At 36.4% G+C, this 17,057-nt stretch overlaps 1 protein-coding gene across 2 annotated transcripts in view; it reads right to left on the reverse strand.

Moving 5' to 3' along the window:
- Positions 1-17,057, reverse strand: part of Smarca5 (SWI/SNF related, matrix associated, actin dependent regulator of chromatin, subfamily a, member 5) — a 38,602-nt gene that overhangs the window by 18,054 nt on the left and 3,491 nt on the right. The window contains exons 2-11 of one of the 2 annotated variants that reach the window (XM_036187923.1): positions 16,971-17,045; positions 15,368-15,534; positions 12,146-12,246; positions 10,689-10,789; positions 9,624-9,803; positions 7,849-8,004; positions 7,633-7,764; positions 5,295-5,363; positions 2,446-2,555; positions 887-1,113 (exon numbers count right to left, since the gene is read on the reverse strand). In XM_036187923.1, the coding sequence (XP_036043816.1) occupies positions 887-1,113; positions 2,446-2,555; positions 5,295-5,363; positions 7,633-7,764; positions 7,849-8,004; positions 9,624-9,803; positions 10,689-10,789; positions 12,146-12,246; positions 15,368-15,534; positions 16,971-17,045 (1,318 nt within the window). Of the gene's footprint in view, positions 1-886; positions 1,114-2,445; positions 2,556-5,294; positions 5,364-7,632; positions 7,765-7,848; positions 8,005-9,623; positions 9,804-10,688; positions 10,790-12,145; positions 12,247-15,367; positions 15,535-16,970; positions 17,049-17,057 lie in introns of both variants that reach the window. The other variant, XM_036187922.1, reaches the window with a different exon arrangement.

Below are 17,057 nucleotides of genomic sequence, written 5' to 3' on the forward strand. Positions count from 1 at the left end.
TCATTAATCTGTCCCTCATACATATTGAAAAGCAGTCTTCCACCACTCCACCACCTTTCTTTAAACATGACCCCTTAAGCTCCCCAAAACCCCTCTAAATCACTAATACCATTCTAATTATGAAGACACAGTTTAACTCAATAGACCATAAATGTGTATCTCATACTTATAACAGAAGTCCTTCACTTCTCTGCCATGACTCAAATTATTCTACTAGATTCCTCACAAGCTATGGAACACCATCAGCAAAAACCTATGACAAAGGAGTTGTTTTGAGAATACCTGATTATGGGAGGAGCCTAACTCAAAACCGAGGCTGACAAGCTGATGCTGCACAGAGCACCCCACATTTGGTGCCCAACATGGGCGAGAGGAAAGAAGAGTCTGGACACACCAAGACTCTACCCTCCAGAAAAGTATGCAACATCACCTTCTAAACAAAAGATATGGGAAATGTGTATGCAGGAAAGGCATTCCTGGTATCTTATGATAAAAAGATTAAATATCTAAGAAAGCTACATAAACTGAATGGTAACTACTCTTGAGTATTTACCAACTTCTATGGGGGTTAAGGGAAAGAGCCGGGCAGTGGTGGCGTACACCTTTAATCCCAGCACTCGGGAGGCAGAGACAGGCGGATCTCTGTGAGTTCGAGGCCGGCCTGGGCTACCAAGTGAATTCCAGGAAAAGGCGCAAAGCTACACAGAGAAACCCCAAAGAAAAAGAAAAAGAAAAAGAAAATTAGGGAAAGGAGATTTGGTGCTCAATACTTTAACTTTAAAAACTGTCAGAACAGACATTTTAAAGTGTTGTGCTTTTGCCCTCTTACTATTATAATTTACAAAGTTTTCTTTACTTTTCAATTTAATGCCAGTAACACAGATACCTTGCTCTTTTAATTTAGGGAGCAGCTTGTCTAATACCACCATTTTGCCACTGTTGGTAACTAGATGCATATCTGTTGTGTAAGGTGGACCAGGTTCAGCTCCATCGAAGAGATACGGATGATTGCAGCATTTCCTCAACTGCATCAGAATGTTCAATAACCTCATTTTGTCCATCTTCCCTGCTGAGTTTAATATGTCTATATCCTTCATTAATATCCGAGTATACCTATTAAAAAGAAAAATCATTTAATGCCTGACACTTTGCATACTTGATCTCCTTACCCAAACCAATCACAAAACACTTAGGAATAATTTGAAAAATCATTGTCTGAAAATTGCTTCCAACGATCTAGGAATAAACAGGTACAACACAGATTTTATAAAAAGTCTCTCCTGTTTATATAACAACAAAACTTAAAAACAATGTATTTCTCAGAATACAACCCATCATTAAATGGTGGATCATTATGCTATATATGATGTAGCTGATGTACAGCATCAATTCCTAAGGTACGGTTACTTATCATTTGTAACCTCTTATTTCTGTTTTTATTGCCTATTGTATATGTTCACATTTATGCCCTTGGACCTTAAGGACATTATTTTAAATGTGCAAAATAGTCTAGTTGAATAAAAATATGATACATTTTCATGTAATATGTGTGTGGAAAAAAAAATCAAAATGTAAATACAGTTTTACATATCCATAAGTGTATGTAAGTGTACATACATGTATATTTGTGTGTGTGCATATTTGAAAGGTTCTCAAACTAGTCTCAAACTGACATAGCCACAGATGATTTTGTACTCCTGATATCATACCTCTGCTCTTCCAGTGCAGTGATGACATCATGCCTAGTTTATGTGGTGATGAGGATTGAACCCAGGATTTTGTGCATGTTAGATAAACACTCTAACAACTGAACTACATCCTGAGCCATTTTTTGTTTTGTTTGTATCATAGATCTTGCTTTATTCTGTTTATTAGCTCTCATGATTGAACAGAAAAATGCTATACTTGTTTTTAAGTATAGAAATTATGACTCAGTTTCTCATTTATTTTTATTATATGTGCATTGGTGTTGTGCCTTCACATGTGTCTGGATAAGGGTATCAGATACCCTGCAACTGGAGTTACAGACAGCTATGAGCCATCATGTGGGTGCTGAGAAATGAACTTGGGTCCTCTGGAAGAGTAGCAAGTGCTCTTAACCGCTGAACCATCTCTCCAGTCCCATGACTCAGTTTTTAAGTGAACTTCAGGTGAAATGAAAAGAACCAAGCCTCTCAAGTTAGGATAACTAAATCAAACATCTAGTTTCTATCACTTGTCTGAAATAAAACAGAGAGAAGGAGTACCCACCACCAGAATAATCCTGGGCAGCAGAAACCATGCTGCAAACCAAGGTGGTGTGCTGATTTGCCTCCTGCCACCTTTTCTGGGCATTGCATTAACAGGCTAACATAATCCAGTAAACAATAATTCCATAAAGACATTAAAGACTGTAAAATGAAAATCTAGGAAAAACAGTATTGTCAAGCATCTCAGAATACATACCACTCCCTTTGCATTTTGCTAAGACCCACATAGATTTTTACTTCTTTTTTTGGAGGCAAACTCTTTTCAACATCAGCTTTAATTCGACGAAGGAGGAATGGACGCAAAACCTTAGAAAGGGCAAAAAAGAAAAAGATAACCTTATCTGCAATATTGGTATTTCAAAATCTTAAAATTATATACCAAATACATGGAAAAGAAATTTGCTTGAATACCAAGTAATTTTTAAGATTTCCCCTGTCCCAAATACATAATTTATTACTATTGCATTCTTGAAAGGTAATAATTTCATTATTTATCCTATATGTAAGTATTTATATAATACTTGCTATATTCTCATTAAATACTAGGAAACAATGGTAGGTTTTAAAACTACTTTCAACATTGCTAATTCATGCTAGTTTAGAAGTTACTTGCATATATACTGTCCAACACTGATTAGGTGCTCTATGGCTAGCTTTTAAATAATTACCCATTACAGAAGCAGTCCATGTGGCAAGTACAAAATACCCAGTTCAGTTCAGTCTCTAGCAAGTTAACAAATTCTTCAGTCCTTCCTAAGAGTAAGCAATATTCTTACTTTTTAAACAATACTTACTTTTTAATTTTATACAACAAATTATCTACCTACCACTTTCAACTTTCTTCAATGTTTATGATTGGTATCTAGGTTTCACAAAGTAGCAGTTCTTTCGTTTTTATAAAATGTACTGCTTAATATAACAATAAAACTAAAAATTGTTTTTATAGCTTCTTTGTACTAGTTTTCCTGGATTATTAAAATACTGACATCACAAAACAAATTTAAAATGGGTAAGAAAAACCATCAGCAACTCTTACCAGATTACAGCAGACAATAAAGCTAGTCTAGGCCTAATCAAGCACCAGCTATTGCCAAGACAAGAAGACCTCCAGTCCCACTTGGCTATCTTCTAAAATTGTCCAGCTAAATGCAGCTGGATAATAAACCCAAGAAAAGTGTGCAAAGAAAAAAAAAAAAAAAATCACCACAACACCCATGAACTCCAAAATTATTAAAATGCAAGCTATTAAGGTAGAAGTTTGTAGAAAGTAAGGGACTGGTTTTGTAGGACTATATAGCTGATAAATCATTCCTCAGAATATTCAGGCTGAGTTTTAGAAAATGTATTATTATTATTGTGCATGTGTATGTCTATGATGTACATGCTATAGCACACATGTGGAGGTCAAGACAACCATGTCAAATGAGTTCTCTCCTTCCACCTTGGTGTGGGTGCCAGAGACTTAACTCAGGTCACTCACAAAGCCTCCAAAACAAGCACCTTTCTGTAATATGAGCCATGTCATCAGCCTCCCTGGCTGACTCCTAAATGCCCCTTTCGTCATAGGGTCACAGATACTATAAATGGAGATTTCAGAATGCAAGGGCAGGACAAAGTAGAGAAATCATTTCTCTTCTCCCTTGAGTTAATAAAGCACTTCAGACTATTTTGAGAAAAATTAACAAAGATACCAAAACTACTTGACTCTGTTGCCTAGGTACTTTAGTTTGCTTTACCCACATGCACCTCGATATTCACTTAAAGGGAAGCCATGAAATGAAGGGTATGGGAGGGAAAGGTAGGAAAAACCAAATTACTCTGCCTCATTTCTCATCACTCGGATTTTAACAACACTCTAATCTTTCAAAACTTTCAATCCTTTGAATAAAAAAAAACAAATCTAAACAGTATTTAAATGCTTGACTGCTATCTGAATTAAAAGTTCCTAGGACACTATCACTATTCTCAGATATACTTAACAAAAAATCTCAATGCACAAGAATTTAAAAGTATAATTAACGTATACAGAAACAAAGGTCAAAGTAGTCCTAGCATAAGGGTTCATACCTGTAATCCCAACACTTGGGAGGCTGTGGCATGAGGACTACCTGTTTTAAAGCCAGCCATAGCTGCATAGCAAGGTCTCGGTAAAACTTAAAGAGAGGAAAGGGAAAGAGAACAGGAGAAAGAGAAGAGAGAAGAAAAATATCTACCGAAGCCAGGCACTGTGCAAAGTATATAAGCATGTTTCCTGCCTTTGTGTTTAGGATCCATCAAGGACAACACTTCAGTCCCCTGTACAAGTCTTATAATGTCAAATGATCAAATGACTAAAGATGGAATGAATACACAAAGTACCTAGGCCTGCCTCAGCCTAGATAGTCAATAAAGAAGGTAGTAGATGTAAGTCAGTGTTAGGATACATAAAAAGAAATCAGAGATTCTAGATAGAGTAAAAACAGTGAACAAAGAGTAAGTGGAATTAGTCAGATGTTTTCAGAAAATTTAGGTAAAAGTAAAATTAAAGCTGAAAAGATTGGGATGTAGTGAGAGGTGAGCAGGGCATCAGTTCATCTCCAGGTAACTTCTACCATGTTTATAAGCATGCTTACTGTCACACATGGTATCAAGGAGAAAGTGTAAGGATGTTGTTAAACAGACTAATAATATACAGTACAACCTTCTATACGTCTCCTATTCCCTATATATTATCCACACCAAAATGTCAACCCATACTGAAAGCCCTAATGTTAGGTCATGAAGGGACTTCTAGGGCATGGACACAATATCTTACTTGATCCTGATAGCCAAGAGCATCCTCATCTACCCTACCAACTTTTAGCTGTGGACTAAAAGGCTACTTTCTTCTTCATTAAATTAAAGTACATCTGAGGTTCTAACACTAAAGCCACACATCATCTCCCTAATGTCATTTCAAACAGATTTTAAATTCAAACAAATATAATTCTGCATCATACTTCTGTTAACAGTAAAATAATTCATTTAAATATCTTCCCATTAAAAATATGTTCTAATCATACTTACCATATGAAGCCTCTCAACTAGCTTTTGATCCCCAAGGCAATTGTTTGTATCAAACCAAGAATCAAAGTCCTAGATCAACAAACAAAAAATATCTTAAGGTCAAAAATAATAATAACCACAAATGCCCTAGAGCATCAGATGTAAAAATGATTTCTAGAATTAGTATAGCACACGAGTTGTGAGCCACAAAAAGACAATTTCGTGTAAGCCCTTGTTTTCCAAGTATCATGTTTACTACTAGCTCCAGGACAAGTAGCTAAATCACATTATTCCCTAAGCATTTTCCCACAGACACAGACTCACAATGAGGAGTTTGAAAGCTAGTTCATAGAAATAATTAGAATACACAACTCAAGGTTCCCAGAGAAATGTCCATCTTATTAATTAATCTAAGTGAAACTGAGATTAAAAGCATTTCATTACTATTTAGGTAAGAGCTAAATAAAGACAATTTCCTTATCAAGTATCTTGAAAATATCTATTATAAATTTGCTATGTTAATCAAACATCTTATAATCACTGTTATAACTGAGGGCTTTAACAGAAATAAGTGTTAGCCTAGCAAGAAAAACAAATTACCTTGAAATTATCTCTAAATCATTAAATTTAGGAGAATTAAAACTTGCAAATCTGAATGTACTTTTTTCCACACAAATTTCTGTTCTTTTTAAAATAACTCTTAACATAACAAACCAAAACTAATACTTTTATACAACTTATTTATATAAATGTACTAACATGGATGTCTACAAAGCCCTCCTTACTTATTCCAGACAAAACTGAACTCTGGTTTGGTGACTGCAATTACTAATAGCGCAAACTATTGATACATAAATTATATTCCCTAGTATAATCAACAGTTAAGCACTAATACCATCATTCTACTATGTAAATAATTTATAGGGTAAAGACTAGGCTATTAAACCATAATGAAAGACATGAGTGATGTTTACTATTCACTGTCAACTTGACAGTCTAGAATTAGCCCAGAAATGGGCCTCCCATCATGACTGGGGGATTATCTCGACTACATTAAGTGGTGTGTAGGAAGACCTATCTTAATTGTGTGACCATTGACGGGTTGAGAATCTTGGACTGTTTAGAATGGTGAAAAGGAGCAGAACACTAGGATACATTTATCACACTGTCTGCTTTCTGAATGTGAATGATGTATGATCAGCTACTGTCAGCATCTTCCACCTTGACAGCGTCTACCCTTCCAACTGTGGCCCACAATAAACCCTTTCTCCCTTAATTGCTTAGGTCAGAGTGTTTTATCACAGCAACAGGAAGAAAAACTATGACAGGGTTAAACAAACCCTTCCACATCTGAAGACCACCTCTGAATGTTAAAATACAATGTATAAGGTATACAAAGATACTTGGGAATGCTTTAAAACAAGTCGTTGATCTAGAAACTCTTCAGGCAAAATTAAACAGCCCTGATTGCCAAACAGGAGTATGCCATTCCCTCAGTTGCCTTTAGCCTACTGGCTATGGATGGGTTAAGACTTCTGTTGGTCTTTTCTGTGTTGAACACAGATTGTAAGCCCAGCGCCACTTAGAGATCTTTGGCAACAGTTAACTCTGCAGCTCTCACATGATTGAGCCTGTATGATGAGTATTCAGAGACAGGTAATGGGACGGGGACGGACACACACATACATACACACACACACACACACACACACACACACACACCAACCTAATGCAGAGCACCTGTGTGGCCTGGACAGGTCTCCATGACGGGTAAGGTGACCTGCTGACGTCCCACGCAACCTAAGTCAGAAGCTCATTTTTTAGTAAAGGGGGGGGGGAGGCTGTAGGGCCCTGGCCCCCCATTTTGGGTAACTGTTGCCTTGCTTGCTGACCTTGACATCCTCCCTATGCTAATTCCCTGTGAGATCCACCCTCCAGAATGCTTAAGGGAAGTTCCTTGTCTGTGTATCCTGCATATTGGGCATTAACAGCTTAGATGCAAGATTGTAAAACATCAGAAGTTCCGGGGTTCTCCCACTGAGCTGTAAGCCTGTATTTAAGACCTCCTCCCTCCTTCAATAAATGGCATTCGGCATTCAAAAAAAAAAAGTAACAATAAAGTGAAAATGAAAACTGGAAAAAAAAAAAAAAAGAGTATGCCATTCCAGTTATAGAAACTGATGGGAAATGAGATTAAAGCCAAGGCTCAAAAGTGAATTCTCAGGATACACAATCAACTTAGTTGGTTAGTAACAGGCTAGCTACATAAGTATAAAAAAATTAATGACCATCTCAAACAGTGCTATTATTAAAATATAAAGCATTAACAAAAATATTATTAACCACAAGAGATACTTACATCAGCTGAATTAAACACATCTGGTAACAAAAAATTTAGAAGTGACCAGAGCTCGTGCAAGTTGTTCTGAAGAGGCGTCCCAGTTAGCAACAGTCGATTTGTAGTCTTGAATTCCCTCACTATTTCTGACAACTGAAACAATCAAAGAACATTGTTAGAACATTCTAAGTATCCAACCCTCAGACATAAAAATGTTCATATCAAGTATTCAATTACCTTAGACTTTTCATTTTTTATCCTGTGGGCTTCATCTATAACTAAGTACCTCCAGTTAAATTTTTTGAACACAGACTTCTCTTTAATAAGCATTTCATAAGATGTGACACACACATCCCACTCTCCTGGTAATAAAACATCCCTGACAAATGCAGCCTGTAAAGCAACAGAAAAAATTACATCACTCAATACAATCATACATTACATTCACCAAAAAGTAATCTAACACAGAAAAAGGAATGATACTACTAAACAGAATAGCTATTATTAAATAAGCATTTAAAGCTAGCTATCCTACCACTAAAGTTACTTATTTCATTACTTCATTAGTCACCTTCATATCAGTTTTAACTTAGTTTCAGAAAGCTAACGTGAATCACAAAATTCAGAAGCCAATCTCTTTCAAATGTCTTTCCACAATCCCACTAGGTCTTGAAACTCTTAGGAAGCAGGGTTTGTAACATAAAGACGACTGACAGTTGTTAGTAAACAGTGTCATTAGTTTAATCTGTAGATGTGTTAACACATTGTTCCTGTTCTCATTTTATAGATAAGGATATGAAAGTAAAAACCAGGAGTAACTGAGTCCCCCAAACAAAAAGCAACCTAGTAACTTAAACTAATCCACACTATTTCCTCAGGAGGGAAAGAAATCCGGACCGCTGATGGAAAGAAGGCTCTCAGGGAGGACCCAGGCGGGTATCCCAGCATACACATGGTGGCTCACACCCATACATAACTCTAGTTCCAGGGCTGTGACTCCCTTTTCTGGACTCAGAAACATGCACCTGGTGCAGAGACATACATCCAGGCAAAGCACACACAAATGTAATCTTTAAAAAATTAATCTATACTAATTAACACAAAATCATTTATTACAATCATTTAATCAGTGAATGTAATCATTATCTCCAACTTCCAAATCTAAGTCGCCCCTCCCCACCTCTCTGTTTTGCTGGGTTTCTTTGTTTGGTTTTTTGAGGCAGGGTTTCTTTGTGTAGCCCTAGCTGTCTTGGAACTCTGTAGACCAGGCTAGCCTCAAACTCAGAGATCCACCTGCCTCTCTGCCTACCAAGTGCTGGAATTAAAGGCCTGCACTGCCACCACCACCCAGCAAAAGTTCTTTATTCTTAATAGAGTCATTATTTCCACAACTTTGACCCCCAAAAATATGGCTAAGAAATCAATATTTTAACTCATATTTGTATCATAATATCTCACCAAATTACTAGAATTGACTCCACTCAAATTTAATAATTACTATTCTGACTATTATCACTGTACCCTAATCTAGAAATTTCTAATGATCTTAACATATTCAAGACTTTTTTAGAAAACAACAACAACAACAACAACAAGCTAATACTTCCAAATAAACAATCCTTAGGCCGGGCGGTGGTGGCGCTCGCCTGTAATCCCAGCACTCGGGAGGCAGAGGCAGGAGGATCTCTGTGAGTTCGAGGCCAGCCTGGTCAACAAAGTGAGTTCCAGGACAGGCTCCAAAGCTACAGAGAAACCCTGTCTCGAAAAAGAAACAAACGAAACAAACAAACAAATAAAAACAATCCTTGACATTATAATATCACATACAAGGGGAGAAATAAACTGAAAATGAATTAAGAAATTCTTACAGCTTTCTATAGTCTTTAAAGCCTTCTCATAAAATTCTTAACCACAAAAGCAGTATTACAGTTATAAATCACTAGTAATTTGTGAAGACCATTTCTTTTTTATCCCTTCTCCAGCTATTTCATCTTAGTGGTATAAAAACTTACTCTTTGCTCTTTATCTCCTATCAAGCAAACAGATCTAAGTGTTGGTACCCATCTCTTGAATTCACTCATCCAGTTGTGCAATGTAGACTTGGGAACCAAAACCATGTGAGGACCAGGAATATTTCTATAGTGTTTCATGTACCCAAGGAGAGAAATTGTTTGAAGTGTCTTTCCCAAACCCTGAAAAAGTTCATCATAATTAAACATTAAATCAGTTAAATTAATCACATCAATTAATCATTACACAATTAAAGTTTTCCATACTTTTACAGCCCCCCAACATGTACAGAAACATTTAAAAGAAATGCTACATTTGGGACAGCATGACAAGAGCTTAATGTGTATGAAAGTTTACAGAGTTAGGTCACATAAGTCTGTAAGGAAGGCATCCACATCACCGGTATAAGGCTCAGAAAATGTGATATTCCCAAAGTTACCTAGCAGAGGGAGATGTGAATATCTCTTCTGACTCCATACTTTCTCCAGACAATGGTTTAAACAACTGAGAAGGGTAAGCACAGCCACTACATAACTAGTAGGTAGTGAACACAAGACACAATCTTGTATGAAATACAACTGTGTGAGCTGTTTCTCAAAGTTAGAAACAGCCAAATCTCTTTACTACAAAAATGAAGAAGCTGCAGTGCTCGTGCAGCCTTTAATCCCAGCACTTGGGAGGCAGAGGCAGAGGCAGGCGGGTCTCTGAGAGTTTGAGGCCAGCCTGGTCTACACAAGTCCCAGGACAGCCAACGCTACACAGAGAAACCCGTGTCAAAAAACAATAAATAAATGAATGAATGAATAAGTAAATAAATGAAACAAAAAAACTTGAAATGTATTATTTTAAGATGTACTCTACTTACAGAGATTATAATTCTTCCCATATGAAGATGTCACTTATGCAGCTAAGGCAAGTTGCTTATAACACTTTAAGAAAAATTTAGCTGTAATCAACAAAACTATTCTCTCTTAATTGCTACAAATTTAATGTCCAACTATCTTATGTTACAAAAGCAAAACACCACCAACAAAAACCTTCAAGCTTCAGGATAACTAAGTACATACCATTTCATCCGCAAGGATACCATTGATGCCATTTTCATACAGAGAGATGAGCCAATTCAACCCTCGGACCTGATAATCTCTCAATTTACCCCATTTTACATCTAAGAACACAAAAACAGAATGCTCATTTTAAACACAAGAGATACAAGACAGGCCAGGCCTCTTTTATCTGATATTAGAGGTTTAACTGGGACCTACATATATCTACGTCTCTTTTCTAGAAGATACATGTGTTATGTATGGGGATTCTGAAAGGTTAAAATCATTAAAAGTAGCCTATGAAATCTGGACTGAAGCAGGGGTAGTTGGATACAAATAACTGATAATGAACTGCAGAAACTATGACTGTTGGCATCAGAGTCCTCATCCAAATCATTCAATCCAAGGTTTAAAACACACTGGTCTTCAGACCATCTCTTGCCTCTTTACCTCTCTTTTTAATGTTAGCCCAACGTTTTTAACCAAGTGTTTTCAGCCTTCATAAAGATCAGATGGTGGTTCTCTGAAGATTTTCTTTTCCTCCTAGTGATGGTAGAATATAGACAGAGAACTCCTTCTTCAAGTCTACCCTTTCTAATTTTTAAGTTCTTTTTCTGATAGATCTTGTGTCTTTCAGTACATAGTACTTGTTCTACTTCCCTGGATAAATCATTGCGTAAGAATGAAAAGCTCATCAGGACTGGGTACACTAGTTACAATGAGTGAATATGAAACACAAACAATCTGAATTCCCTTTCCAGCCAGTCAGACATGACTGCTCGCTATCCTCTAGCTTGAGTTGAAAAGTAGAAACTGGGTGTTTCGTAAGGCAAAGAGAAAAGGGGAAAGTGGGAGTGAGTGAACTCCTTAACATTCTCACTAAGCAAGCAGCCACCCAAAATCCTGTTAGGGCTCAACTCAACACTCATCGAGGAGCTGCAGGAAAGGGAGGCTGCAGCCAAGATTACTGAAGCTGCTAACCCTGTCAGAAATCCAGGTATGTTTAAGTAAAACCTAGCTAAAATGACTTCTTATGGAAAAGCACTAACACGTTTCACAAAAATGAAAAATGCATATGAAAACATCAGCAAATAAATTTTTTCCCTGATTTTCCTCCCTCTTTTACAAAGTAGTTTTCTTATTTGGGAAAAATTAGGCAAATCACTCCTATTTAAATGTACCTTAGAACCATAATAAACTGAATGGTATTTTCATATTCTTCTGAAATACAGCACATACTATCATCTCTCAGTTCTAATTCTAGGGATCAAATCAAGGCTTTGCACATGCTATAACTCTATAGCTATAACCCCAGCTGGCATATTAACATTTCAGATAAAAAAAATTAAGTTATTCACAGCTATTAACTATCCAAGATTACTAAGAATTCCCTTTATAGGAAAAGCAAATTCAAACATAAAAGGACGTCTCAAGGGAGGAACTTTGAAAACTGGAATCATTCAATGAATGTAACATACATGACGGAGAATCTTCAAATCGAGTACAGACATTGGTTGCTTTGGAGCTTTCTGTTAAAAGCTCTTCATCCTCCTCTTGCTCTGTTCTACGGTGTCGGTAGCTGTCAAAATGAAAACAAACGTCAACTAATAGCTTTATTTCAACATAGTAGCCAAATGGTGATATCCCAACAATCTTAACAGGCATCTAAGTTAAGCCAAAGCTTAACTGGAGCTCAGTGGTAGAGCACTTGTCTAGCATGAGTAGAAGCCCTGGGTTAGATCCAGTGTACCCAAAAAAATTTTATGAAAATAAATAAACAAAAAGTTGAAAAGCAGGTAAGCCTAAAAAGTGATCAGTAGAGAATGTATTAGTAAATTTAAACCTGAAATTATTTATGTGGCTACCTAAACTATGAATAAAACTAAAATACATTAAGAGGCAGGCTCATCTCTGAATTTGGGACCAGCCTGGTCTACAGAGTAAGTTCCAGGATAGCCAGGACTACACAGAGAAACCCTGTCTCAAGGGAAGGGGAGGGAGGGAGGGAGGAAGAAAAGAAGTAAGGAAGGGAGGGAGGGAGGAAGAGACAGCAAACAAAAATATTTAAAATATATTAATACACAGTAGATCTTAATAAACATGATAATAATTTCAAGGATATATACAGCCAAAATCTTTTTAACTTGTATTTTAAAGTTACCTTTTTAGGTCTTTTTGCCAAGAGGAAAATTCCAGAAATAACAGTTTTAAAATCATCATGACTATGACTAAAAGCTAAGAAATAAGGACTTAAGATGTTTAACAGTTGTAACTAAGGGATTCATTGGATTTACTCCCAAAGATTACTTTGGGAACTGGAGAAATAGTTCAGTCAGCAAAGTACCTGCCTTATAAGACATGAGTTCAAATCCATCTCCCCACCAAAATAAAAGCAAGATGCAGCTCAAGGTTGCAATGTGGACACTGAGGAGCCAGAGATAAGCAAATCCCTGGTGTTAGCTGGCCACACCTATAATTCCAACATTCCAGGGAGAAAGACTGAATGAATTTGAGGCCAGTCTAGGCTATGCACTTAGATGTTGTCTCAAGTAATACACACTCCAACCCCATCTCCAAAACGAGAAAGGATGAGAAAGGGGGACTAGACATATATCCATCTGTAGTAGAATGCTTGCCTAATGTACCCAAGATCTGGGGTTTGATCCTTACAAGACTATCTTTAAAAAAAAACAAACAAACAAACAAACAAACAAAAAAAAACAGAAATCTCAATCTTATTTTCTAATAAAAAACAAAACTTAATAATTTACTGTGTATATCCTGTGAACCATCTTTATCTTACAGAATAAACAAAAAAAGCAGAAGCATTTCTTTTCAGACTGTACTGATTTATCTCACAATAACACTTATTATAGTAATTCCAGGACACTGATATATTTAAATAGCTAACAAGATACTACATCTGGAACAATTTAAATATATCTAAAGTACAAAGTTGTCTCTTAAAGTTTTTTTGGTTTTGGGGTTTTTGTTTTATTTTGTTTTTAGAGACAGAGTTTCTCAGTGTAGCCCTAGCTTTTCTGGAACTCACTCTGTGGAACTCAGTGATTTGTCTCCCAAGTGCTGGGATTAAAGGTGTGCACCACTGCCACCAGCTTGAAAGTTTTTTTTTAAATATAAAAATTGCACTTTGGATTTACGTGATTGGTAATAAGATACACTGCAACAACAGAATACTCCAAATAAAACTAAATAATATGTTTATGCCCTCCAGATAGAACGTTGTATTTTTCTATTTCAACTAATCACTTAGCAATTTTCACATTAATAAATATATAACCTCTTTTAAATAATCTCACATACTATAATTAATTTCTACACTTCATTTATCATGCCAGGAATTATAGCAGCAACCACTCTTAAAATATTAATACACTGGTCGGGCAGTGGTGGCGCATGCCTTTAAACCCAGAACTTTGGGAGGCAGGTGAATCTCAGTGAGTTGGAGGCCAGTCTGGTCTACCAAATGAGTTCTAGAACAGGACACAGACAGGACTGTTACACAGAGAAACCCTGTCTCGGAAAACCAAATAATAATAATAATGATAATAATAATGATGATGATGATGATGTACTAGCATAAAAATCTTGAAAAATTTGTATATTCAGTACGTACAAGGAATTATCAAAAAATCCCAAAGGATGACCTATGTGACACTTCAACATATAAGTAGCAAGTTAAATATGAAGCAAACACTTTAAACAAGTATACCACACAGCAGCTCAGATTTCAAACACCCTTATTACCAAGGCTGGTTATAAGGGACGTGCAATTCTAACTACTTAGAGAGCTGAAAGAGAAGACCCTCAGTAAGTCCATAAGGCCTATCTCAGTTATAGACTAAATTCAAGGCCAACTCTGACAATTCAAGAAGACCTTGTCTCAAAAAGTGAAAACAATGGGTGGATCTTATAAATCAGTAGTAGAGTGCTCATCCAGAAACCATGAGACCCTAGGTCCAATCTCCACTACCATCATTGTGGAGGACAAGAACATACATCAGAGTCCAGTTCAAGCCTGAACTATATACTTCCATGTGATAGTGACTAACCCACTTAACCTCCATTTTTAACCTCTCTAAGGAACAGTTTAACATCTTTTTTTTTTTGGTTTTTTGAGACAAGGTTTCTCTGTGTAGCTTTGCGCCTGTCCTGGAACTCGCTTTGGAGACCAGGCTGGCCTCGAACTCACAGAGATCCGCCTGCCTCCGCCTCCCGAGCGCTGGGATTAAAGGCGTGTACCACCACCACCTGCAGTTTAACATCTTATTTCCATGTACAACACAGCTGTTACAATTCATAAAGCATATAATGCTATTAGGGTAAGTCACTGTATTTATTTTTTGATACTTAGACACTGATGGCCACATCTGTGAAACAACAGAAAATAAAAATTTAAAACCTTAAATAGAATTTAAAAACCAAGTTTGGCCGGGCGGTGGTGGTGCATGCCTTTAATCCCAGCACTCGGGAGGCAGAGACAGGCCAATCTTTGAGTTTGAGGCCAGCCTGGTTTACTGAGCGAGATCCAGGAGAGGCGCAAAGCTACACAGAGAAACCCTGTCTCGAAAAAACAAAAAATAAACAACAAACAAAAACAAAAACAAAAACAAAACAAACAAACAAACAAACCAAAAACCAAGTTTGATTTAAATGATCAAATATAAGCTATTACTCACTCGCCAACAGAGAGCAAATTCTGTTTTTCATCCTTTTTTACCCGTGGGCGCCCTGGTTTCATCTTCAAGGGTGAGGTTGGAGTCTTTTGAGCAGCAGGCTGAATGAAATGTGCAAACAGCTCTGTCTGCTTTAATAAATACTCAAATCTATTTGCTCGGTCAGTTTGCTGCAAAATATAAGACACATTTTATTAAACTTTAGAAATCAAATGGCTGCATGATAAACTCAAGAATCACAATGAACAAACTACTGAAATATGCACCATGGGTGACTGTGGCTATCAGAAGCATTTTGCCAAGTGATGGACAAGCACAGGTTCAACATACGAATATATCAAGTGCTAGTTAGTGATTTAAAGATAAGAAGTGGTTGGTAATGGTCAAGGACAGGAACGACTGATTGTAAATGGGGTATCACAGAAAATACTCTACATCACGCTTTCTTTCAGTAATGCTTAAATGAATTCATATATATCCAAAATGAAAACTTTATGTACATTATCATTTAAAAGATGGCAGAAACAATTTTTAAATTTTACATAAAACAAAACAAAAAAAAAACAAAAACATTTTATAAGGGAATGCATTCAGAAAGAAGAAAACACACTAGTTACTCAACCTGATGCCAGATTTTAAAATGGTACTAAGTCCAAAATTCATTTATCAATAAATATCACATAGTTCTATTCATTTCTTTCGTATTTGTTAGCTATCTCTTTGAATATTTCCTATTGTCACATTAAGAGAATGAATTTATTTGAAAATAAGCTTCTTAAAAATAAAGCTTACTGATAAGGAAATCTCAAGTCCTTCAGTAACTGTGATATTTTAAAGACATGATTGCTGGAGAGATGGCTCAGACATTAAGAGCACCGATTGCTCTTCCAGAGGTCCTGAGTTCAATTCCCAGTAACCACATGGTGGCTCACAACCATCTGTAGTGAGATCTGGTGCCCCCTTCTGCATAATAAATAAACAAACAGATAGATAGATAGATAGATATAAATCTTTTTTTAAAAAAAGAATGTGACTACTTTGCTGGGCGGTGGTGGCACACTCCTGTAATCCCAGCACTCGGGAGGCAGAGGCAGGTGGATCTCTGTGAGGCCAGCCTGGTCTACAGAGCTAGTCCAGGACAGGCTTCAAAGCTACATAGAAACCCTGTCTCAAAAAACCCAGAAAAATAAATAAATAAATAAAGACATGATTATGTATTTACACAAAGAAACAAGTTAGGTATGGCATCACAAATCTTTAAGAAAGCCAATTGTGATGATCATTTTTTAAAATAAAACAGTCTCTCAGGGTTAATAAAGATTTTCAGGGAATAATACATACATATGAGGTCAGCAACAATGAAATAACCATTAGCCACAGGACTGGAATTATATTTATTAATATAGTATTAGTATCAGACTCTAAACCATAGTGGGTAAAAGTGCCCTGTACTGACCTTAAAGTTATGTTCATCTTAAAAAGAACCACAAAGAATTTTTTAAAGTTTTACAACACAATTAGAGACACTTGTATATAACTAATAAATACCTTTAAAATCTTTTTTAAAAGGTTCATTAGAAACACTATTCACATGTCTAGAGCATACCATTTTTTCTTCATATGTAGGATCTGGTTCTTGGATTTCTTTTTGCTTTCCAGGTGAAGCATCATCAAATACTTCCTGCTAGAAAGG

Source organism: Onychomys torridus, chromosome 5 (genome assembly GCF_903995425.1).
Source record: "Onychomys torridus chromosome 5, mOncTor1.1, whole genome shotgun sequence".
Classification (NCBI taxonomy): Eukaryota; Metazoa; Chordata; class Mammalia; order Rodentia; family Cricetidae; genus Onychomys; species Onychomys torridus.